Here is a 26686-nt window from a genome sequence, read left to right on the forward strand (position 1 = left end):
TCTTTAATCCCAGCACTTGGGAGGCAGGGGCAGGCAGATCTCTGTGTTCAAGACTAACCTGGTCTACAGAGCAAGTTCCAGGACAGCCAGGGGTATATAGGGAAACCTATCCTTAAAAAATAAATAAATAAATAAAATAAAAAGGCTGGAAAACAAAAAATATGATCCTATTGTTAAGGAAGAAGCTTTCTGTTTGTATACATGAAAAAAAAAACAGATGATGGAGAACATGAAATTAAGAAAGACACTAGGTCGGGGAACAGGGAGAGCTGGAGGAACAGAGTAGAGGATGGATATGATCAAAATACATTGCAAAAATGTGTGAAAATTTCAAAGAATAAAAAATGTTTTAAAGAACTTGGGAACTGTTAACTATGAAGTAATAGCCAGGTATTAATATATGCCATCAACAAAATGCCCTTTCTCTTAAACTTCTTGTCTGTGGGGGGAACACTGAGATAGGGTCTGATGTAACCTAGGCTGGCTTCCCAATCTCTATGTAGCCAAGGATGAGCTTGAACTTCTGGTCCTCCTCCCAAGTGCTAGGATTACTTCAGTGTCCAACCAGACTGCCCTCCTGTAGCACCACTTTAACAGCAGCTCACCCTGCTGAGATTATGATGGGGCAGCCAACCCAAGAAGAAATCTGCAGTGACTGAAGCCTCTTAGAACTCAGAGGAATTTTTAATTTACTACCACCCAAGTTAGAGTCCCCGAGTTCAGCATGTACCTCTCAGTAGGCTGTTAAAATGCACGAAATCAACAGTCAGCCTCCAACCCCTTCCACTCTGTCAGCACTTTGTCAGCAAGTTACACATCTCCATAGGATCTTTAAGAGGATTAAATGAGTTAATACCTGTCATGTGTTCAGAATGGAGCCTGGTAAACAGCAAATACCTAATGTTATTATTAAAGAGTAAAGTAATTATAAACAGTTGACTCAGTAGACCCGCAATCAGGTGGGGGGAAGATGAGACAGAACACATCCATGAAAATAAGTCTCCTGCTTCTCAATGTGCTACTCCCACTCACAGTCAGGGTCCCCTGAGTTCAACACTTAGTAAGAATAAACCTGTAGGCTGGCGAGTCTGTTAAGCAGGTAGACAAGTACTTGCTGTAAAAGCTAGTCAATCCAAGTAGAGATGAAAGGAGAGCTGGGCAATGGTGATGCACACCTTTAATCCCAGCACTCAGGAGGCAGAAGCAGGTGGATCTCTGAGTTAGAGGACAGTGTGGTCTACAGAGTGAATGCCAGAAAACAAAAAACAAAACAAAACAATGAAAAGAGAGAAACAACTCCATGAAGTCATCCTCTGACCTCCACATGAGACCTCCCACGTTATACACATGTATATCACATCATAAATAAAGAATTTTAATAAAAAAGAAAAGCCTCTATTCCAACCAGGGCTGTTATATAGATAAACCCTGTTTCAAAAAAACAAAAACAGCCTCTATTCTTTCACTAGGGTATATATGAAGTTGGAGAGAAGAATCAAAGAGTTCCTCTAAATCTCAGCTCTGCATTCAGTCCCATCTTCAAAGCTTAGCTAGTGCTTCTGTTATTCCCAGGCTTCTGCAGAAGTAACCCGCACTTTGCTCTTCTTTGGTTACTTGCTTGCTTTGAGGAGGGCCCTCCCTCCCTCCCTCCCTCCCTTCCTGCCTCCCTCCCTATGTAGCCCAGGCTGGCCTAGAACTTCTGGCAATCCTCCTGCCTTGGCCTCTGCACTAGGATTATGGGCACACCCCACCATACCAAGATCCTTTCCTGTTTAAAAATGTCTCAAAGGTTTGTTTAAGGTTCAATATTTACTTAACTTCTCCCCATGTAGATATTCTCAGTATTCTCAGAGTTTCTCTGGTTGCTAATGACCTATGTTTTTATAGCTCCTAAATTTTACTATTATCCTTTCTCTACTATCATCCCTACACACACACACACACACACACACACACACCACCTGCTCTGCTGATGCCTGCCTACAGTTTCCAGGTCTTGTCTTTATATTAGGCACTTCTGTTTTCTGTTTTAGTAATGAGTCTGTGTAGGTTAGTCTCACACACACAAAAATAACACCTAAAAAACAAAAACACAATGAAGAATCATTTCTACCCTGCTGATTATTGTGTAAGGATATGGTTTCTGAAAGGGCAGAAGAGGAACCTTGCTCACTCTCCTGCACTGGCCCTGGGTTCCTTACTGGTCCTGTTATACTTGGGCATATTCCCTCTATCTGGCATCTCAATAGCTCCCAACCTCTTGGCTATAGGTCTTTACTCAGAAGTCATCTCATCACTGTGGCTCTCCAGAGCCACCTACTTACCAGCCCTTTTCCTTGTTCTTTTCTCCAGAAATGATCACCATCTGACACATTTCACAATGAAATTACTACCACATTCTTTGCTTTCTTTCTTTCTTTCTTTCTTTCTTTCTTTCTTTCTTTCTTTCTTTCTTTTTTTAAGTAATGTGTGTTTTGCCTGCATGTATGTCTGTATAAGGCTGTCAGATCCCCTGGAACTAGAGTTACAAACAGCTGGGAGCTGCCATGTAGATGCTGGAAATTGAACCTAGGTCCTCTGGAAGAGCAGTCATTGCTCTCAACTGCTAAGCCATCTCTCCAGCTTCACTCTTTGCTTTCTTATTTATTATTTCTCCATATGTGAATGTCAGCTCCATGAATGCAGACAGATGTCTGTTTTGTTTAGCATTGTGTCTTTAGTACCTAGAAGAGTAGATGGCACACAGCTCAATATATATAATCGCAGAAAGAACTTAAGAGTTGGTGGAGAGCCCCATTAGTAGACAGACCCATTGCATGCCTCATTTCTCTGTATTACCATAACACAGATAATATGCCATTCCAATACACTCTACTGAATATTTATTCTTTTATTTATTTATAAGTACTTCAAGATGCATTTATAACAAGTACGGCAATTTGGTTTTGACATTACTACCATGCTATTATTATACCTAATTCTTTAGTATTTCCTAATACCTGGTCTACAACTGTTACAAAAATATCTCATATAATTCCGTTCATTTTGGGAGAAGGTCTCACTGTATAGCCCTGGCCGGCTTGCAACTCTCTAAATTCTCTATATATACACCAGGATGGCCTCACACTCCTGAGTCATGGCTAGCCACAATTTGGCTATAATTTTTTTTTAAATTTATGTGTGTATGTGTTTGTCTGCACACAGGCTAATGGCAGAGGAGGACTTTAGATATTTTCCTCTATTGCTTTTGACTTTATGAGATAGGATATCTCAGTTGGCAGACTGGCTTGGCTAGTAAGAGCCAGAGATCTGCTTGTTTCTACAATCCTTCCCACAAGTGTTGGGGTTATAGATGGTCTCTCATCCAAGCCCAGCTTCTTACATGGGTGTTGGGATCCAAACTCAAACCTCATGCTTACATGGTAAGCACTTCATTGACTGAGCTATCTCGCCACTCCCCAGGTATTAATCTAAACCCAGTACTGGTTCCCTTATTTGTTTATTTATTTATTTTGGTTTTTTGAGTCAGGGTCTCACTATGTAGCTATGATTGTCCTGGAACTCCCTATGTAGACCAAGCAGGCCTTGAAAACACAGAGCTCTGCCTACCTCTACCTACTGAGCGCTGGGATTAAAGGCATGCACCACCACACCCAGCTTGAATCTTTTTTTTTCCCCCATTTTCATTTTTAATGCCATTTATTTGATGAAGAAACAGAAACACATGAAGTGCAGATTTTCACATTCTAGATCTGGCATACTGATTCCTCATGGCTTTCCTTAACATAGTATTCTAGCATCTGCATTTCCTTAATTAGATTACAGGTTCAAGGTTCTGTGCTAAGGTCAGAATCTTTACCAAGTGCTCTATACTTCCTATTGCACTCCAGTGGGACAAACACGACACCTGTTTGTCCATCAGTCTGTCCATGCCAAAATATTTAGCACAGTCCCCATGCACTGCCATCTGCATTAACCCTGAAATGTACATGAAAAATAAAATGCAGAGGAATGAAATCATGAATAAAAGTACAATGAAGTATAATAAAAATCTAATGGCAATATCTATGTAGGAAGTGGGTACAAGGTATTCACTTCAAAATTCTTTCAATAAATAAGTGTTTCCCACTAATATGTACAATTAATATGAGTTTTACACACACACAAGCCAGGTGCGGCAAGACACAAATGTAATCCCAGCAATGGGGAGGCACAGGCAGGAGGATCTCTGTGAGTTCTAGGCCAGCCTGGTCTGTAGAGCAAGTTCCAGGTCAGCCAGGGCTACATAGTGAGACACTGTCTCAGAAACCAAAACCAAGTGGTAGTGGCACACACCTTTAATTCCAGCACTTGGAAGGCAGAGAGGTAGATCTCTAGGAGTTAGAGGCAGCCTACTCTACAGTGAGTTCCAAGGTGAGTTCAAGATAGCCACAACAGGGAAACCCTATCTCGAAAAATCAAACCAAAAACAAAGACAAATAAACAAACAAAAACCACTAAGGGGCTGGAGAGATGACTCAGTGGTAAAGAAGATCTGTTGATCTTCCAGAGGACCCAAGTTTGGTTTCCAGTATCCATGTCAGTTGACTCATATCTATCTGCCTGTAAACTCCAGGGAATGTAACTCCTCTGTCTTCTGAAGGTATCTGTGCTCAGGTACATATGTACATGTGTGTGCATACACACACATACACACACACTTAATAAAAACATAAATTACTAAAAATTACTTCAAACTTGAAAATTTTTATAATAAGGGGGAGTCAGTTTCACTGGGTATTTGAGGCCTAACACATAAAGTTTTTCACCCATGACGCTTTTAACCATTTGGGCAGACAATGGTGATCATTACCTAAATCTGTAATTTCATAAAGGTTTGAAAAATGTAATTTTCTAGCTTTTTTTTTTTAAATGGTTTTGGCTGTGATTGTCCTATAGGGCAAGCAGTCTGTCAGTAACTAATCCACATTGCCTACATTTCTTATCTGATTGAGCTGGGGTCTAATTACTACAGGAACGGCAAGACAAATGCTTACCCCATTCCCTTTGATCACCAATTTACAAAATGCAGGCCAAATGCCCTAACAATTTCTAAAGAGTCCTGTGACATTTTAAAAATCATTTTCTGTCTTTGGTGTGTCTACTGTAGCCATTGTTCCTCTGAATGCTGTAGTTGTGCTGTGTATTGCAACAAAAGTCCCTTCAAGGTGGCTCCGGACTGCTATGGCCATGACCCCATTAAATTCAGACAGCTTTCTGTGCCTGGCACACGAAGATGCCTTGAAGCTTATACTGTACAATCTTCGCCCTAGACCTCAAATCAACCTTTATCCCAGAGAGCTCTGAGCACTTTGAGGAGAAAACAGTATTTATAGACTCCACTCTGGATCTAGGGCACTTACTGCAGCTGACTGCCATTGATCTGGTACTGACAGTGGACCACACTAGGAAATATCCATTTTTTAAAAGAAAAATATCAATCATGCATTCATATTAGTATTTCCAACTGGAATTCAAGAATATAGGGCTACTTTACTAGTTCTTTGGTTTTTATATTTTTCTTATACTAAAATCTTCATTCCTCATAATACCAAACAAACAATTTATAACTTATTTTCTTTGTGTGTGTACCCATGTGAGTGTGGGCATGTGTGTACTTCAAAATAAAATCCCCATATCATCACTAGCAGTGATATTATAAAGCACAGTTAGTACTTCCTGATGGTTCTTTTTGTTCTGGCACATTTTAACTAATCTGTGAGAAGGGTGAGCTAATGGGCCACCTCATCTTTTGTACTAGCTCAACACTATTGCTCCTTAATTAGGAGTGATGGAGGTATGTGCAGAAGCTCAAGTCCTATCAGCTTTTAGATCACCCCCCCTTCCACCCAGCACCCTAAGACGGAAACAGGCCTGGATGAGGAAATATTCAGGAACCATATAAACACAAGAAAAACAAATCACCCTGCTGAGTAACATGGGGTCAGTGAAGTAAAGAAGTGAGGGGCTTGAACAGAAATCAGGAACACAATTCCCATTAAACAGGCAAGCTGAGTCAGAGCTGACAGGCAGCAGCTAACGTTCTCAGCAGGAGCTCCAGCGAAATGCTGCTTAGCAACACGGATGGCAGATGACAATGACAACTATACAAAGAGCTGGAGGATCAGATTTAAGTGTGACAATCATACCATCTTACAAATGACTCTTTACCAGCCAGACACAGCTAATTCTGCTTAAGTGGTAAAATATGGCCCCTGCATTGCCTATGCATTACTAATTTTATCTCCTTCTTTATAAAAAACAAAGGTAGTAAAAATAACGTTTCAGTCAATAAGATTCAGTGACTGACCCACCCAGGAACACTAGCCTGAAACCATTGTTTTTAGAATAATCTTATGAACTGCACAGGATGCTATGAGATAACTGTGAATCTAAGGAAGTATAAAGTTTTAAGTGATCTTATTAATATTTTTATTTTTTATTTTTCTTTCTTTCTTTTTTGTTTAGTTGTTGGTTGGCTAGTTATTTGCGAGACAGGGTTTCTCTGTGTAACCCTGGCTATCCTGGAGCTCACTCTTAGACCATGCTGGCCTCAAACTCAGAGACCTATCAGCCTCTGCGTCCCCAGTGCTAGATTAAAGGTATATGCCACCACACCGGGACTAACACTTTTTTTCCCAAATTTGAATTCCAATCATTCTCAACTTTGTGTGTCTATGTATGTCATATGCACACATGTGTGTAAGTACATGTGCCTATGTGTATGAGGGGACCAGAGGAGGATGTTAGATGTCCTGCTCTATCCCTTTCTATCTATTCATTTGATATAAAGAAGCTCACTGAGCCTGAACCTATGCTGATAGCAAACCCCAGCAATCCTGTCTCCTGTCTGTACAGAGCTGGGGTTACAGGCACACGTGTTATCATACCAAGCACTTTACATGGCTACTAGGTATTCAAATACAAGTGTTCTCACCCTCTAAGCCAGTGGTTCCCAACCTGTAGGTCACAACCCCTTTGAGGCAGGGTCAACTGACCTTTTTACAGGGGTTACCTAAGACAATCAGAAAACACAGATGTTTACATTATGATTAATAACAGTAGCAATAAATGTAACTTTTGGTTGGAGATCAACACAATATTTAAAGGTTGCAGCATTAGGAAGGTTGAGAGCCACTGCTCTGAGCCATCACTCCAGCCCTTCATTTATAACTTTTGGTCCATGTGGAATCTTAAAAAAATAAAGACTCAGGCTCTCATTTGAGCATATTAAACCAAAACCTCTAAAAGGGAGGCAGGTAGCAGTATATTTTTTAAATGCTAGGTGATTTTATTTGCACTCAAAGTTGAATTATCACTATAGTATAATACATATGTAAAGCAGTTCTAGTTATTTAATGTATGTGAGACTCACATCCGGAGCTTGTCAAGCACATGGAGTAGTATGAAAGTCAGAGTCAGCTGGCCTGGTGTGAGCTTAATTAATAGCCTTCATGTTTAACCAGAATTCCAAAAAACATGGAAAGGGTGCCACCAAATTGCACTCTAAACCGCTGTTGCCCCGAGCTCACAGATTTGCCTACCTCTGCCTCCAAGTGCTGGGATTAAAGCTGTGTACCACCATGCCTGGCTAAACATTTATTTTTTGAAAACTGTAAAGAAACCAAAATAACAGCAGGCTGAATCCAGAATGTGACAGCTACTAACCTGAGTGATGTGTGTAAATATTTGCTCAGACATTCTCTCACACAGAACAGCCAGCAACTGCAGGACCAGCAGCTTCCTCTCTTGGTCTTCTATAAGTAGAGCCTGGTATTGCTCTAATTCCAGCAGGTTTGTATAACAGGAGGGCATAGGTTTGAACTCTGCTTCATTTTCCACTATCAGGTGAGACAACTCCTAGAAGCAGGGGATAAAAGAAAGAGTGAAGACTAAGGACTTGGCAAACATATGTAGGAAATTCACATCCAAGCAAGTAATCTGTATTTGTTACATATTCTTGTAATCTCAGCTACTCGGGAGGCTGAGAGAAAAGGATTGCAGGATTGAGGCCACCAAGGCTACAGAGTGAGTCCAAGACCACCCTAATCACTCAGTGAAACCTACCTCAAAATTAAAAGTAAAAAGAGCTAGGGGTATAACTTCATGATAGAGTTCTTGTCTAGTATAGATAAGCCCTGGGTTACTGAGAAAAAAGAAAAGAAAGGGAAAAAACCCATAAGCTGTAGAGTAATATACCATGTATATGAACTTATACACACACACACAAACACAGAGCACTGGTTTAAGAGAGAAAAACAATTCATGAAAGTTGTTCTCTGATATCCACACATGCACAGTAGCATACACATGCCCACATACATACACATGCACACACTTACAAAAACAAACACAAATAAATATTAAGTGTACAAAAAAGAACTTGTTTGTATTTTCACAATTCCTATCACTAGCCCACCTTGAACTGAGTCCTCAGATATCTAACTTAGCAAAGTCTGAGACCATTAGATGGCTTACCTTTAAAATAAGTAACAAATAAACCTCTATTCATGGAGAATTCATTATTGTGGGTTTGGTGAGCTTTCACCTGCCATTGTGAATTTCCATAGAAAGGGAAACCTCAAGTTCCCTAACCATTAGCACTTTGCAAGTAGCTGACAGCTGAGAGTAATGGCATTCAATTGCACCTGGGGAATTTTCTTCCCTGGGGGGGCATTCTGAAATGTCTGCAGGACATTTTTGGTTGTCATAATTGGGGGTTAACACAGGCATTTAGTGGGGAGAGGTCACAGATGCTGCTAAAAATCCTACAAAGAGCAAGACAACCACACCAAAGAAGGCACTTATCTAGATCAAATGTGAATTTTGCCAAGGTGAAGTTTCCCTGGTTTCAAGCAGGGCTTCCTAAACATTTCCACTCATAATTTCTTTTCCTTGAGAAATTTTAATATAATTCCATGTGTGGTTGTACATATAGCAGGTATACTAGTCAAGCATATAGTGGTAATAAATTACAAAGAAATTTACTTTAAAACAATTCTTTGGCATACACATGCTTTTACCATTAAAGATGAACTAATTTGCATACTAACAAGATGGGTTTGCTTCACTAGTTTTACATTAAGAATTCAATTTTGAATATTTGATACTGTAGGATGCACATCTTCAACGTTTCTTAGAGTAGACTGACATTTTGATTTTATAAACAACAATAAGAAGAACTCAAACTTGCTTAAATACATAATAAAAAATTGGAGAAATCAGTTGAGGACCATTTCAGAACTTATTCAAAATCTGACCTAATCCAAGGCCAAAATTCATTTAATGGTTACTTTTTTATAAAAGATAAACTTTAGCAGCCCAGTCAGAAATTAAAATTTACTGTGTATGTATCTTTGTGTGGGTTTGTTCATGTGAGTGCAGATACCCAAGGTGGTGTTAAGGCCTATGGCACTCATGCAGTTGCAGCAGCCTGATATGGGTGCTGAGAACCAAACTCAAGTCCTCTGGAGTGGAGCAAGCACTCTGCACCTCTGGACCTCTCTCCAGACCTTCAACCAACAATTTTTAAAGCCAAAAATTCTAACGCAATAAAATTAAAGGGTATAATAACTTAATATTTACCTGCTGAGGAATGATGGTTGGAAAATATTAAGTCTTTGATTTCCACAGTTAAACCATTGTTTCTATAAAAGCAGAAAGTACTGTAACTGATAACATAAGATGACCTCAAATCTGAGTGGAGATGTCTCAGGCTTTACTTGTGGGCACTGAGTAGCATGATGGCCTGTGCAAAGGGCATATGCTATGTGTTCAGAACCAAGGCCTTAGTGACAGTGTGTAGTATAGGAACTGTCAGAAATGCCCTGAGCTCATTCCTGACCTTATTTTTAATTAAGTTTTGGTTATTTTGTGGTCAGAATCTTTTAGTGTTGACTAATGCTTTGTGACACACATCCCACCTTCACTTATGACCTCATCTGGGGTCATGACCCACAGTTTGAGAAGCTTGTGTTGGCTGGATATAGTTTAGTTGACAGAGTACTTGCCTAGCATGCATAAATCCCTAGGTTCTATCCCTAGAACTGTATCACACATTCCTGTAATCTGAGCACTCAGGAAGTAGAGGCAGGAAGAGCATCACTGGCTAGATAGTTTGCGGCCAGCATGGTCTACATGAGACCCTTCAAAAAACAAACAAATTAAAAAACCAAACTGGGGTTTACAATAAAGCCCTTTGATGTGGTAGTGGTGGTAGCATTTTGAAATTCAAAGTCCTCCTCCTGCTTCTGCTTCCAGAGTACTGCTATTACAGACATGTACCACCACACCTGGCTGGTTTGAACCATTAGAAAAAAAGATTCAAGCACAGCATTTGTGGTGCTTGCCTTTAGTCCCAGCACTTGGGAGACAAAGGCCAGCCTGGTCTACAGAGCAGGTTCCAAAGCTACAGAGAAACCCTGTTGGGGGGAGGGGGAGAGGAGATTCATTTATTTTTATTTTATGTATGAGTGTTTTGTCTGTGCGTATGTATGTTCACTTTGTGTTTGTCTGGTGCCTAAAGAGGTCAGAGGAGGCATTGGATTCCAGAAGGTTGTGAGCCACCATGTGGGTGCTGGGAACTGAACCTAGGTCCTCTGGAAGAGCAACCAGTGCTCTTAACCAAAGAACAGCTGAAAAGAAAGAATACAGATAACAGCACATCCACTTAGAATGTCAGAATGTGTGGCTAAGATGGAGATGAGGAAGCATAAAAAAGAAACATTCCTATTCTAAGTTCTAGAAAGATCAGCTTCACATTCCCAGCCACCTCCCAACACTTAACTTCATAGACACTTAGGACAGACTAGAGAACGTGGTCTCCTGCAGACATCAGACAGAGCTAGTGATATGGAGTATAAATTACTTCTAGAGATTAGGGCCAAAGGAAATGCAACAATGGGCACTCAGTAAAAAAAAAAACCGGAAAAGATTTCAAGTGGCTACAGAGTGAAATGAGGGAGGCAGACCGCTAAGTCCCCTTTCCAAATACCTGACAGCACAACAGTCAGAAAGGATAAGGGATTATTCTGGGACTGTAAAACCTGCTATTAACTTCAAAAGAGTTCTTACTGTCAACACGGAGCCAAGATTAACTCTTTCATGGATCAACAAAGCTGCTTTGTTCACGTCTAACATTTCAAAGCAAATTACCCAGCAAAGGAGTCAGAGCACACAGGTCCCATTGATGAGTCCCTCTCTTGACCACTCCAAAGCTATCAGGGTCTTCTGTTCATTTGCCCGTTTTAAACTGGAAGCTAAATTTTAGGACCTAAAATTATGACTGCCTTAAAAAGTCAAAGGCTCTCCTGGAGCTGCCCCAGAATGAAGAGATGTGAGTGTGAGCTCCTACCTTCAAACAAAGGATGAAGAAGTCTCCTGCCAAACCACACTGCTGGCAGTGGGACAGCAAGTCCCCAAGATGTTCCATCTGGCTCTGCTCAGAAGACACCTTCTGGTACAGGGCTTCATCTTCATCATCGCTGCAACACAGGGTAAGAGTGTTCATGTCAGTGTCACCAAACAGCATTTTCTCTTGAAACCTCCGTAATTTTCTTTTTTAAAAAGTTCATTTTATTTTGTGTGTGACTCCAGAGCACATGTGCACTGGCATAAGCTGCATATGGAAGGCAGAGGACAATTCTCAGGAATCCGTTCTTTCCTGACACCTTGTGGGATCCAGGAATCAACTTAGGTTCAGGCCTGAGCACAAACACTTTTACCTGCTGTGTCATTTCATAAGCCTGGAGCCTCATACTAACCTTCTGAAGTAACACTATTTCCATGTAGATCATCCTTAGATAGACCTGGAAAATATTTTCCTACATCTCCACACTGAAGAATGCAAAGTGTTTATTACTAGAAGCTAAGCTACTATACTCTGTACGATCATTTCTTTCTCAAAGCAGAAATGATCCCTAAAGGAAGTGGCCTTTAGGATAACCATTGAAAAATAAAACAAAAAATTTCAGGTGGGTTAAAAGAAAAAAAAAGAAAGAAAGAAAAAAAGATCATTGATGCTGGGTGTGGTGACTCAACTCTAATCACAACATTTTTTTTTTAATATGCATTAGTGTTTTGCCATGGGTGTCAGGTCCCCTGCAATTGAAATTACAAACAGTTATGAGCTGCCTAGTGGGTGCTGGGAATTGAAGCCAGGTCCTCTGGAAGAGCCATTTCTCCAGCCCATAATCACAACACTTGATGCAGGATGATTGTTTTAAGTTTGAGGCCAGCCTGGGCAACAAAATAAGTTCTAGACTAGTCTAAGTTACAGTAAGTGAATAAGCAGCAACAATAAAAAAGTATAAGCCCAGCAGTGGTTTTGATCCAGTGCACTCCTTTAATCCCAGCACTCAGGAGGCAGAGGCAGGTGGATCTCTGAGTTTGAGGCCAGCTGGTCTACAGAGTGAATTCCAGGATAGTCAGGACAGTTACACAGAGAAACCCTGTCTCAAAATCAACAAACAAACAAACAAAGTGAAAAATATGGCTCATATCTAAGTGCTCATAAAGTTTTTTTGTTTTTCTCTGCTTGAGACAAGGTCTTATTATATAGTACAAGCATGGAACTCACTCTATAGACCAGACTGGCCTTGCACTCACAGAAATCTGCCTGCCTCTGCCTCCCAGATGCTGGGATTAAAGGTGTATATCACCATGCCTGGCTTACTGGAAACTTCTGCTTGGCTAACAGAAGACTGAAAGGAAAGTGGTGAAACACATCAAGGTGCCTGCCCTGCCCTTGGGGAACTAGCAAGGCTTTTAGAGCAAAGGACAACACACACACACACACACACACACACACACACACACACACACACACACACACACAGAGAATTTTCAATCTTTTGGAAACTCTAATTGTTTTAAGTGTCTATGGGCTCTATTTTTTTTCTTTTTTTGTAAACCCAGGTGTTCATGTATCAATTTTTGTGTGTGTGTGTATTAAAATGTCAAAAGGGCTGTACCCCTAACCGGAGCAGACACCCAGATTTTAAGGAGTGGCTGCTTCTGGCAGTGGATGGAAATTCATTTAATCACTGGTTACTAACTATATTCTCATCAGGAAGTAAAGTAATAGTTTCAGTGAGAACTGTGGGTTTTCATATATACCTGTACTAATTAAACATGCCAAATACTTTTAAACTTTTATATTCAATGAGCTCAGCTAATAGACCTGCTAATAATCAACAATTCTCAGGAAGCTTCCATCTGTTCTGATCATTCTATTTTAATATTAGTTTTTTTCTGTTTTCCTCATTTATCATATTCAGTGTATATTTTACATTTTTACCAAGTTAATCATGAATGTAAAGCTAAATTTAAGCACTCCCACAAGCAGCAATACTTTGGATATGACCAGAAAAAGGGAGCTGCTGGCCAGTGACATATTATATGTCTACAGCCAACAGAAGCTTAGGCTGAGAAAACAGCATCCTCCACAGATCATCAGAAAGTAGAGTAATGTAAAATACAGACTTGCAGGGCTGGGAGAATAGCTCAGTTGCCTGGTATACATGTCAATTTCCACTACCACAAAAATAAAATACTAGTGAAAATGTTGGAGAAATAAACTATCCACTCTACTAATATATATCAAGTGTTTTTTGGTTGGTTTTGTTTGTTTTTTGTTTTGTTTTTGTTTAGCAAAGTTTCTGTGCATATCCCTGGCTGCCCTGGAACTAGCCCTGTAGACCAGGTTGGCCTAGAACTCAGAGATCCATCTGCCTCTGCCTCCAGAGTGCAGGGATTAAAGGTATTTGACACCATTGCCTAATAAGTACTTTCTAATCCATCCTTATTACAAAATTATCAAAAATGATCAGACAATTTCCCTTAAGAATAAGGCTGGGGAGGGGGCAAGAGAGATGGCTCAGCAGTTAAGAGCTCTTCCAGAGGTCCTGGGTTTGATTCCCAACATCCACACAATGGCTCTTAACCATCTGTAATTCCAGTTCCAGGGGACTGGACACTCTACTACACCAGGCATACATGTGATGTATAGACACACATGCAGACAAAACACCATACATATAAAATAAATACATAAATAATTTTTTAATAAAAAAAAGAAGACCACTAAGAGCATACAAATCCCTTTTGAGGATACTACCTTTTGAGTCAGAAACAGAACTGGATTGCTCTAGTGTTAAGGGTGAACACGTGCTACCCTTTGTTCTGATTCACGGCAAACACTGAGCAGTAACTGGACTTGCCTTGATGCGGAGCTGTGAGGCTCCAGTAAACCGCACCTACTATTAGCTGGCATCTTGGAATAACACCCAGAGGATCATTTAAGGCTCTGGTTTCTTTAAAGATTATAAATAGCAAGCAGCTTGGCTGCCTGTTTCTGGTTTCCTTTCCATCAGCGCCCCTTAGTGGTTGACTCACTGAACAGTGCAATATATACAATTCTATCAGGCCTAACAGCAGAAGATGGGTGAGCTCACCTAGTGGCCTCTTTGACAGTAATCACAATGCCACCGTGCATGGCAGCTCTAAATTGACACTGAGGATGGAGGGAGGGCGCAGCTCTGTCCAACCCCGAAAATCCTTTCAGGCTGGCAATTGCCTTCTTCCTTTCCAGCTTCACCAGAATCCATAACAAGATCTCTTGGCAAAGTGACCTGGCAGAAAAAGCAGTTATGAATGAATGAGCCTGTCATCTTACTCCACACAGCTAACAAGCTATTCGGGAAAAGGAAGAAAAACTGTCAGGGTTCCCAAATGCTGCCCCATCAGTGGCTGCTGACACGCTGGAGAAGGAAGCATGCATCCTTCAAATTTCAGAGTGCAAATGCCCTCAAGTCACCCAGGGACAGCTAACCCTTGGCTCTAGAAGCAGCTCTGGCCACCACCATGAACACCATGTGAAAATTTTTTTTTTTCTCTTATTTCAAGTGTGCTCTACCTGTGCTCAAACACCATGAATGAAAACTTGCAATGAAAAAAACAAAACAAAACAATTATTCTCAGGGCATCAACAGCTAGTGACCAAAAAATAGCAAAAGACTGATGATTCCTTCATCAGTGCCCTCTAACTAGAAGAGACTGGAATGAATACATGCACTCTCCTTGTTAGTCTTTGATGAGGACAGAACAGTGCTAGAGGCTTTTTTATTTTTTTTTTTTTAAGGTTTTTATTTTTAGACTGGGCATGATTACACATGCCTTTAATCACAACTACAGGGCTGAGTATCTTTCTCCACCATTAGCAACCATGCTAATGATTACTATGAGTTATTGAGCTTACTATTTGCCAGCAACTGTGCCAAGGACTCCAGTGCATATTCTGTCTTTATAATAACCCAGAAGTACTACTGTTGTGCTGGGCGTTGGTGGCACACGCCTTTATTCCCAGCACTCAGGAGGCGGAGGCAGGCAGATCTCTGTGAGTTCGAGGCCAGCCTGGTCTACAGAGCAAGTTCCAGGACAGGCTCCAAAGCAATATAAAGAAACCCTGTCTCAAAAAAAACAAAAAAACAAAACAAAACAAAACAAAAACAAAAACAAAAAACAAAAAATAAGTACTGCTGTACCGCTGTTGTATATCAGAATATATGCAAGGTTTTGTTTGCTTTTTCTTTTTCCTCTGTAGTACTAAGGCTCAAATTCAAGGGTCTCATGCATACCAGGCATGGGCTCAACCACTCACTGAGCTACAACATCCTTAACCCCCTCCCCAAATCAAAATTCTATACACTTCAGAAAGGATGTAACTACAGACTCTTCCCATGTGGAACGTCACAGATGACTGGAAATAGGTAATATGAAATGAATCTTTTAAAAAAACTAAGTTGTTTATTTAATTTTATGCTTGTTTTACCTACATGTATGTCTGTGCACTGTGTATATTAAGTGCTTAACGCAGGCAAAAAGACAGCATCAGATCCCCAGGGACTAGAGATACAATTGTTAGTCACCATGTAGGTGCTGAAAATTAAAGCAGAGTCCTCTGGAAGAGTAGCCATGGCTCCCAAACCAATGATCCATCTCTCCAGCCTCTAAATGAATCAGTTTTGCAGTAACATAGAAAAATGTTTTCTAGATGGCTAAGAAGCCCCTTCCTTTTAAAATGAACACTCTGCATCATCAATGTCAAATCCAGGCTAAACTATGATATATTACATTCACATCCAGATTTTTCAAACCTGTTCTCCAACACTCCATCACCTGTTTCCTCCTTCCCAGAGACAGCAAAATGCAGCATTTCTTACTGATCAAACAATGGCATGTTTATCAATGGAAACACCTTCCACTTCTGCTGTATAAGATGGGCTACAGAAAATCACCCCCAAAACTACACCCAATTTCCTTCAACATTCAGGATCCTTGTTCTTTTTTGTAAAAGCTGAGTAAGAGAATCCCCAAACATCTTCCTGTCTTTTGAGAGAAAATAGTCAGCACCTTAATCTAAACTTCACTGTCTACAAACAGGTGGTATTCCAATTCTAAGCAAATAAATTCTATTTGCTTACCTTATGTGAGACACACTCTGCTTGGTAAAACAGTAGAGAGAAAAGAACACCCCGAGGAGTGGAAGCAGGGCATCCAGCAACACTGGGAGAGGCTCGTTTGCCACCACATACACCTACAGACAAAGACACGATGAGACAGACCACAACCAGGCCAGAGCAACAAGAGCTCAACACCAAGCTTCCACAGAACGTGAAGTTTATCTTCACCGCACTTTCTTTTAAGGCACACAGTTCTAGTCCAGGGCTGTGATGAACCTGGCATGGAACCATATTGGTTGAAAGCAGTGAAAGTTGAGTTCCAGCACCTTCCCACTCACAGACTGAAAAATAGCCCAAAGTCAGGAGATTCACCCATTTCTCTCCTCACTTCCAGCAGCCTCTGAGCCTCCTGACGTGTCTACTGTGAACTGTGCAGTAACTGTTCTATTGCTGAAGGCTGGTTAACAGTTAACTATTATCAAATAGGAAACCTAAAAACCAGTCTGAAGGACAAGGCCTTGGGCTCAGTGGTGAGGCTGGACTAAGTCCTCAAAGCTGAAAGAAAAGGGAAATTAAACTAAAACCTAGATTAGAAACAAAACAGCTCACTATGGTTCATTACTTTCAAGCTATGATGCTATACGGCTGTTCTATTAAGTCCAAGTCAAGACATGTTCAAAAGGTATGCTCATGGTAGCTCACACCTCCAAACCCCAGCATTCAGAAGACTGCCATGAATTTAAGGTCAGTTAGGGCTATAGTAAGAAACCCTTATCTTTGGCCAAGCCGTGGAGGCACACACCTTTAATCCCAGCACTCAGGAGGCAGTGGTAGGTGGATCTCTGTGAGTTCAAGGCCAGCCTGTTCTACAGAGTTAGTTCTAAGACAGCAAAGGCTACACAAAGAAATCCTGTCCCCCCCCAAAAAAAAATTAAAAAGGCATTATGGCTCACATCTATAATCCTAGAACCACTGAGACCAAATCAGAAAGATCACTGACAGTTTTAGGCTAGCCTGGTCTAAGCAGCAAGTTCCAGGTTAACCTGGGCTATAATAAAAATCATCTTTAAGGGAGAAAGAGGGTGAGTTGATGTTGGTGAGATGACTCAGTGAAGCACTTACTATGAGAACATGAGCACCTGAATTTGATCCCCAGCACCCACATAAAAAGCTGGGCATAGCCACATGGTGCCTGTAATCCTAGTGCTAGGAAGCAGAGACAGGAATATCCCTGAGGCTCACTGACCAGCGAGTCTACTCAACTCCATGAGCCTCAGCCTAGGGAAAGACCCTGTCTTTCTGGAAGACAGCCAACACTGATCACTGGCCTCTGTGTGTGCATGCACAGACACATACATATATACTCAGGAGCATGTACACATATAACACACAAAAAGTAAATCACTTTAGTATTATAAAAAATTAAAATTATAAATATATATATATACATACATACACACACACACACACACACACACACACACACATATATATATATATATAATTATAACAATCTGAAGCTGGACATGGTGGCAAATGACTGTAACCCTAGTACTTAGGAGACAGAGATGGGCGGATGGCCTCACAGTTCAAGCCCAGCCTTGTATATGTAGCCAGCTAGGGCTACACATCACATAGGGGAATGTGTGTGCACACGTTCATGGCGTGCATGAGCACATATGCACACACGCATGCGCACACACACAAACACACCATGTATATGTGTATATAAACTCTCCCTGTTAGTTTTAGCAGCTTTATTTAAAGAACAGAGAAACTTGAAGAGTGTGCTGGGGTACAAATCAATGCTATTTCTGAGAAATCAAACCTTGTAGAGGGCCTCATGTAGACTGGTAAAAGCTGTTTTTCAGCAAGCCCTGTCCCTTTAAATGAACTCTCTAACTTTCCACACTCCTCATGCCTCCTGACTCCTCTGAGGAACCTGATAACTAGAGAGCCTGCTTCCTGTGCATGATCTAATTTCCATAAGCTGCAAATGAAGGGCCTTGTAGGGCTGTGTTCAGAGGTAATATGAGGCCTAATTACAGCATCACAACTACAGGAGGTAAAATAAGAGATCTCCCAGATAACCTAAGGACCTATTGTCTGGCTCTGGAGCCTGTGTTCTCAGAGGTAAGTACTGTGGAGCCACCCCTCCACACCAGCAGCATTTGATGGCTTGATAAGGCCAACACACTTCGAATTTTATTTTATTTTTTTGCAGTGCAGGAGATTGAAACCAGAAAGAGCCTCAGTTATGCTAAGCAGGCTCTCCACCCCTGAGTGGTTATGTACACCTTTAATCCCAGCACTCAGGAGGCAAAGGTAGATGGATCTCTGAGTTCAAGGCCATCCAGGTCTACAGGGCAAGTTCCAGGACAGCAATGGCTACACAGAAAAACCCTATCTCAAATAACAAGTTTAATTTTTAACTAAATTTTATTTACTTTGTCCATGTGTGTATGTGCACGTTCATGAATGTGTGCACATGTATTATGTATGTATGCATGCACATGCATGCATGCAGCATACATGTAGAAATCAGATTATTATTTTCAGGAGTTAGTTCTCTCCTACCATAGTAGTTTTGGGAATTGAACTCAGGCCATCAAATGTAGTTGAAAGCAAGTGCCTTTACTCAATTAGCCATCTTGCTGGCCCCAACAGTACATATTAAAATGACCCAGCTCAGGGTTGGAGAGCTGGTTCATCAGTTAGGAGCACTTGTTGCTCAAGCAGAGGACCAGGGCTGGATTCCTGGTACCCACACAGTGATTCACAACTATCTGAAACTCTAGTTCCTGGGATCCAAAGACCTCTTCTGACTGTCACAGGCACCAAGTTCACATACCTACACAAGGCAAAACATACACATAAAAAACAAATTTTTTAATGGCTCAGCTCATATCCTCTCAATTTTATGCACCTATTTTATATTTTACTGTTTCAAACATTTATTGAAACATTTAAACTTTCAACTTGATCAAGGTATATCAATTTGTTTTTGTTCTATCTGTCTTGGTGCTAAAGATAAAACCCTGTTTGGTTTAAAGTTTTCCTGGTTACTCATAATATTTACAGAAGTAATGATCACAAACAAAATGCTAAGGGACATAAAGCTGAAGCAGGGAAGGGAGGCACAGATCCTGAGGGATTATTCTCAACTCTGCTTCAGAAATACTTTCTAAGGGGAGTGGAAGAGTGCTGTGGTTTTCCAGTCAGAAGAGCTGAGGGATAAACTCAGAAGCCAGTATGGACTATGGAAGCCATGACAGGTCAAAGCAGGTTAGACTGAGGATATAAAGTTGTACAGATGATCCCAATGGCAGTCCGGAACTTCTGGTCCCTGTCAGGAGACTTTCACATTCCTCTCTGACTGCATTTCAGCTTTTGAAAGTGTCTGTGTTAAGTTCTCCAGTTGTTCATGCCTTTATCTAGAGGTTCAGAGAACCGCTGTACAACAAAGGATAGATCCATATCTCTGGACGTTCTTCGGTATGTATACACTGAACACTCCTGTCACTCTCTGACTGCTGGGGAGGTCCCTGATGGCAGGGGCAGGCCCTCAGTTATTCCTGTATCAACCTGGCAAAGCATCTGCATTCAGTAGGTACTGGTACACATTAAGTAGGTACTGGTGCACATTCAGTAGAAGGTGGTAGGCATTCAGTAGGTGCTGGTGCACATTCAGTAGGTGCTGGTACATATTCAGTACACATTCAGTAGGTGATGGTACACATTCAGTAAGTACTGGTACACATTTAATAGGTACTGGTGCACATTTAGTAGATACTGGTACATATTCATGAGACTAACTAGAGAAAAGACACAGTAAGCAGAAGAGCCTGGTTTTTATTCTCAAACAACCTACTTATAAGAAATTATATTGTCCTGCACCTTTTTTTGTTTAGTTGGGTAAGGACTCATATAGCACAGACTAACCTCTAACTATGAACTTCCTTTTTTATTATGTTGTGGTTGTTGTTCTTGTTGTGAGTTTGTTTGTTTGACACAGGGTCTTACTGTGTATCTCTAGCTGTCCTAGAACTCACTCTGTAAGCCAGGCTGGCCTCAAACTCACAGAGATGTGCCTGCCTACCTCCTGAGTGCTGGGATTAAAGATGTGCCCCACTATGCCTGGCTTTTTTTGTTTGTTTGTTTTTATTTTTTTTTTTTTTTTTTTTTTTTTTTTTTTTACTAAAGTCTACCTCCCCCATGCTGGGATTGAAGCATGTGTTACCACATGAAGTTTATGTGCTGTAACTCTAGCTCCAGGAGCATTCAGCCCCTTTGGCTTCTGTGAGCACCACAAACACACTTATACACATAACTAGAGATGAAATTCATGGCTTCCTACATGCTGGGCAAGCATCCTAGAAACTTAGCCACATTACCCAGTCACCTCTTTATCCAACCTATAGCTATAGACTACTCAATGAGTGCTAATTAACTTAACAGGACTATAGAACCTTAGCTTCGGAAGGAAAATCAGAGCATGAGGCTAGATTTTATACTGATCAGTTTATCTATATTTGTAACAGCTAGAGTATCTCCATTAGATTTGCTAGAAATTTAGATTATAAGAGAAAGGGGAGGAAGGTCAATCATGTGTTTCTGTTTCAGAAAAAAAACAAAACAGAAAGGCATCCTTACAAGCTGCACTGATTTCAGCGACGGTCATTATGGTCTTCTCATTTGTTATGTGTATAAGTGTGTTTGTGGTGCTCACGGAAGCCAAAGGGGCTGAATGCCCCTGGAGCTAGAGTTACAGGCAATTGTGAGACATCTGACAAGAGTGCGAGGAATCCGACTCTGGTCCTCTGCAAGAGCAGTAGATTCAGAACTGCAGAGCCATTCTCCAGTCTTATTACCAGAGCCTTGAGCGCAGCCCTCAGGGAGCACTAAAACTAATGAGGACTAGGGGAGTCAAGAGACAGGGAATTTGGGTATGAATTTTGATTCTGCCACCTCTGCAGTTGCTCAAGATCATACACTGAATAATTATGGATAAATTTTTTTTTTTTTTTTTGGAGACAGGGTCTCACTATGTAGACCAGGCTGTCCTTGAACTCACAGCAATCAACCTGCCTCTGCGTGTACCTTTTGAATGCTGAAATTAAAGGCACCAAAAAAGACATTTTGTGAAAGGTGGTTTGCTTGTTTGGATTTTTTATTTAAGTGATCTTTATATGTGTATGTAAATGTGTCAGTATGCCACGAGTGCTTAGGTGCCCATGGAAACTAGAAAAGGGATGAGATCCCCTGCAGCTGCAATTTCAGGCAGTTCTGAGTCATGGAACCAAACTCCAGTCTTTTGGAAGAGCAATATGTACTCTTAATCACCGAGCCATCTCTTTAGCCACGTGTTTTTAGTACTTTTGAGACAGGATCTTGCCATGTATCCCCTGCTGGGCTGACACTCATTGACTGGGTAGTCCAGGGTGGCCCTGAATTCATAGTAATCCTCCTGCCTCTGCATCCTAAGTTCTGGGATTGCAGCTCCACACCACCAATGAAATGCTGTTTGTTTTGATACGATGCTGGAGATCAACCCAGGGTTTCTTGCGTGCAAGACAAATAACCTACCATTGAACTACACTCCCAGCTCCAAAGACATTTAAATCTTTCAGAGTTTTTTTCCCCCACTTTATGTGTAGGAATGTTTGCTTGAATGCATGTTTGCATATGCACCACATATATGCCAGTGCCTAAGGAAGTCAGAAGAGGGTCTTTGATCCCTGAGACTAGAATTACAAACTGTTGTGAGCCATAATGTGAGTGCTGGAAATTGAACCCAGGTCCTCTCCAAGAGCAGCCAGTGCTCTTAACTGCTGAGCCACCTTTCCAGCCCCTCTACCTCAGCGTTTACACTTATATATGTATTAAGTTTTTGACATAAGGGCCAATTATGATAGTTCATGTTTTAAGTAAAAATGTAAGTTAATTTTATGCTTTTAAAATTATTTTTGATACTACAATAAATGAAACTGTTGTGCTAAAGTATGGCTTCATCCTAGTACAATCATGATAGGACTACTCAGAATCAGATGGAATTCAGATGACTGAATAAAACACTGAAATTTAGCATAGGCTGGACCTTGATTTTACCAGGTAAAGACTAAGCTAGTCAAATGCTGGACTGAACTGCAGCACAGAGACCCTTTTGATAGCAACATTCCAGAACTTCTCATGCACTTGCTGAGTTTAATTAAGACATGTGAGAAGAAAAAGAACAAGGCTGTTACCTAATATAGCAAGTACTTCGCACTGTGCAAGCTTTCAGAACATATTGCCTAAAACAGTCTTTTTTTAAAACAGAGTTTCTTTGAGCCAAAAAGGAACTGACAGTTTTTTGAGCACTTATGTGCTACAGTATGCTATGAACCTACCAAAAGTTACCTTATTTCACCAGGCATGGTGGCACATGCACATAAAACATGCACTTGAGAAATGGAAGAAAAAGGATCAGGAGTTTAAGGCCAGCCTGACTACATGAGAACACATCCCCAAACAAACAAGTTACCTTTATCATCCCTACAACCCAAATGGTAAATAAGTCACCTAAAGTCACACAGTTAAGTCCTCCATGGGGTCAGACCAGAACCCACATATGTTTGGAGGACTTAGCATTTCTACTACACTATACCACAGACTCAGAACTGACAACCCAACATCTGTAGCTCCCACAGCTTTAAGGGATACTTCTATTGGTCCTTTGCTTGAAATTTAAGAGTTCAACCACTGGTGAGATTTTTCAAAAATTTCCAAAAAAGCAAGAGAATCATTCTCCCAGAAAGCCTTAAAACTTCTTAAATTCAGCAGTGCAGTGGTGGCACACACCTTTAATCCCAGCAGAGGCAGGGGCAGGCTGATCTCTGTGAGTTCAAAACCAGTTTGGTCTCTGTCCCAAGAAGGCTCCAAAGCCACACTGAGAAACCCCGTCTTCGGTTGAGGATTAGGGGGTACACTTCTTAAGTTCGTACTACATGCAAAAACACACACACACACACACACACACACACACACATACATACACACACACAGAGACACACGGTGGGGAGATTATTAAATGATTTCTGTCAGTCATCTGTGAGCTCGGAAAGAAATCATTTCAATTTTTTAGATTTTCTTTTTTTAAAATATATTTTTTAGATTTATTTTCTATGTATAAAGAGTTTTCCTACATACATATATATGTATCAAGTGCATGTCTATTACTCACAGAGGTCAGAAGTAGGCATCAGATCTCCATGAAACTAGAATTACAGACACTTGTGAGCCACTATGTGGGTGTTGGGAATCAAACCTGGGTTCTCTGTAAGAGCAACCAGTACTCTTAACCACTGAGCCATCTCTCCAGCTCCCTCTTTTCTTTTTTATAAAATGAAAAATTTAAGAAAACTCATAAAATGTACAATATCAAGAGTGACATCTACTATAAACTGTGAATTAAATATTGATATATCGGTATATGTTCATCAATTATAATAAATGTACTATCATATAGAAAACATAGCTATTGGGGAGGCTATCTGAGGACTGGGGGTAAAGGGGAACTCTGTAGAGCTAAATATAGAGCCAAGTGAAGCCGAAGGAGAGTGAGTTAGAAACCAGCTTGGACTACATGGTAAGACCTTGTCTCAAAACACCAAAAGGAAGGTAGGAGAAAAAGGAAGTGAGGGAGAAGAAGAAAGATAAGATGGAAAAAAGGGGAAGGACAGATAGGGAGAGGGGAGGGGCAAGAGGGAAAGGAGAGAATGAAAGAAAATATGTCATGGACTGTGCATCTGTAGTTTCAATCACAAACTGAAACATTATGGGTGGGTTGCATATGTACTGAATACACACAGACATTTCCTTGATGGGACTGCAGAGATGGCTCAGTGGTTAAGAGCGCTGACTGCTCTTCCAGAGGACCTGGGTTCAATTCCCAGCAACCACATGGTGACTCACAACTGTCTGGAAATCCAGTTACAAGGGACCTAACAATCTTACACAGGCATATGCACAAGCAAAACACCAATGCACATAAAATAAAGATAAAGGAATAATTTTTGAAAATAGAGTTAGCAACCACTTACATATCATTATAACATACTAGATATTATAAGTAATCACAAAGAGCAGCCTGGCAATGATGGTGCACACCTTTAATCCCAGCACTTGAGAGGCAGAGGCAGGCAGATCTCTGTGAGTTCAAAGCCAAACTGGTCTACAGAGCAAGTTCCAGGACAAGGACATATCCAGGGCTACACAGAGAAACCCTGTCTTGGGGGGGGGGGAAGGTAATCAAAGTTAGCCTCAGCTAGATAGAGTTTGAGGCTACCCTGAACTATAAAGATCCTATTCTAAAAACAAAAACAAAACAAACAGGGTGAGGATGTGGCTCAAATGTTAGAGTGCTTGCCTAGCATACATGAAGCCTTGGGTTCAAGATCCTGCAAGTCATAAACCATTATGCTCAACATTTGTAATCCAGGCATTTGAAAAGCAGAGGCAAGAGAATCAGAAATTCAAGGTAATACTCAGCTATATATTGAGTTGAAGGTCAGCCTGGGTTACACCAGACTGTCTCAAACAAACAATCAAATTATATAGAAAAATATATTCAGGTTATCTGCAAGTTCTAAACCCTTTTACATGAGACTTTAAGCATCCTTGAATTTTTAAAACTTTAGGAATCCTTAAGCTAGCCCCCAAAGATTTTAAGAAGCAATTATAAAGTCTGTATTTTTAAAAAAATAGTTATTCTAATAACTATAGTTTCTCATCTAAGTTTCTATTATTCCAATTTTCTCTATGAAACTAATTAAAAATTCAGAAAGAGGAGTCAAATGCCAATCTGACAAAGCAAATGTAATTAGAAATTCACTACATTTGATGGGGAAAGGACTTGGATAATTAAAGTCAAGATCCACCGAATCTGGAAACAGAGATAAAATGGAAATGAGGAAATACAAAATAAACAAATTAACTATAGGTAAATGCTATAATTAATACTTCAGGAAAACTCTTTTCCCCGTGTGAGGTTGTGGCCAGTCTGTTGAAGAGCCGAACATGTCCAAATAGGAAAGTATTATGAGATTCCTGTGCTAACAAGATACCTGGGCCTGTTCACCTACCCAGGCAAAGAAAACATGAAATCACTTTGCCAGGAGCACAAAAGAATCCAAGCACTGTGGGGCCTGGACCCAGACACTTATTAGGGAGTGACTCAACTAAGTCACTTGAGCTACCCCTTTCAGGGTACAGACAATTTATAGGATGAAAGCACAGAGACCGCAAAAAGAATTAATCAGATGAAATACAAGTGATCACTTCACACCTACATAGCCACTGAGGGTGCTCTACCTGGCCTACCAGAGCAATCTCAATCAAAGTGCCCTCACTCTGCTGTAGAAGGATGCAAGTGTAGAAAGGTCTGCCCTTACTCCCACCTGATGTGCCACAGAACAAAATTTAAAAATCAGAGAGTTAGGAGCTTAGCCTTTTAAAAGTCAAGTTTAATGATTTTAAATAATTTATTTTCATTTTATTTGCACCAGTGTTTTGCCTGCATGTATATCTTGTGTGGGGTGTCAGACCCTGAAGTAACAGACAGTTGTGAGCTGCCATGTGGGTGCTGGGAATTGAACCTGGGTCCTCTGGAAGAGCAGTCAGTGCTCTTAACCATTAAGTCATCTCTCCAGCCCCAAGTTTAGCACTTTTAGAAGGACACACGCAGGCAATCCCTGCCTTTTAAATAAAGTGTAAAAGGTCAGTCTGGGAGAGCATGCCAGATCCCTTTGGGAGTCCCTTAAAATATCCTATTTACCAGGTGTGGTGTCACAGCCTCTAATCCCAGCATGCAGAAGGCTGAGACAGTTGGGTGAAGGGCTCAAGACTATTTGGGCTGTCTAATAAGAAACAAAGGTAAACTTGGTGCTGGAACCTAAGACACACAGAGCTGGGATAGTATGCCTGAGTGTACACCAAACCAAAATGAATTTTATGACGTGAGTATCTCAAAATACATAAAAATTAGTAGATATGTGTGGAAGCAAGAAGGTAGACCCATAACCAGAAAAGGAAATCAAAGCTGGACAATGGTGGTGCATTTGAGGTCAGCCTCTGGGCTATAGAGCAAGTTCCAGGACAGCCAGATACACAGAGCACAGAGAAACCCTATCTCGAAAAACCAAAAGAGA

The 26686-nt window shown here is 40.7% G+C and overlaps 1 protein-coding gene across 1 annotated transcript in view; it reads right to left on the bottom strand.

Moving 5' to 3' along the window:
* The window catches only part of Tango6 (transport and golgi organization 6 homolog), a 161633-nt gene that overhangs the window by 114867 nt on the left and 20080 nt on the right, over positions 1-26686 (bottom strand). The window contains exons 8-11 of the mRNA XM_051201471.1: positions 16521-16633; positions 14493-14669; positions 11393-11522; positions 7708-7899 (exon numbers count right to left, since the gene is read on the bottom strand). Coding sequence (XP_051057428.1) covers positions 7708-7899; positions 11393-11522; positions 14493-14669; positions 16521-16633 — 612 coding nt within the window. The remainder of the gene's footprint in view (positions 1-7707; positions 7900-11392; positions 11523-14492; positions 14670-16520; positions 16634-26686) is intronic.

Source organism: Phodopus roborovskii, unplaced genomic scaffold, assembly GCF_943737965.1.
Source record: "Phodopus roborovskii unplaced genomic scaffold, PHOROB, whole genome shotgun sequence".
Taxonomy (NCBI): Eukaryota; Metazoa; Chordata; class Mammalia; order Rodentia; family Cricetidae; genus Phodopus; species Phodopus roborovskii.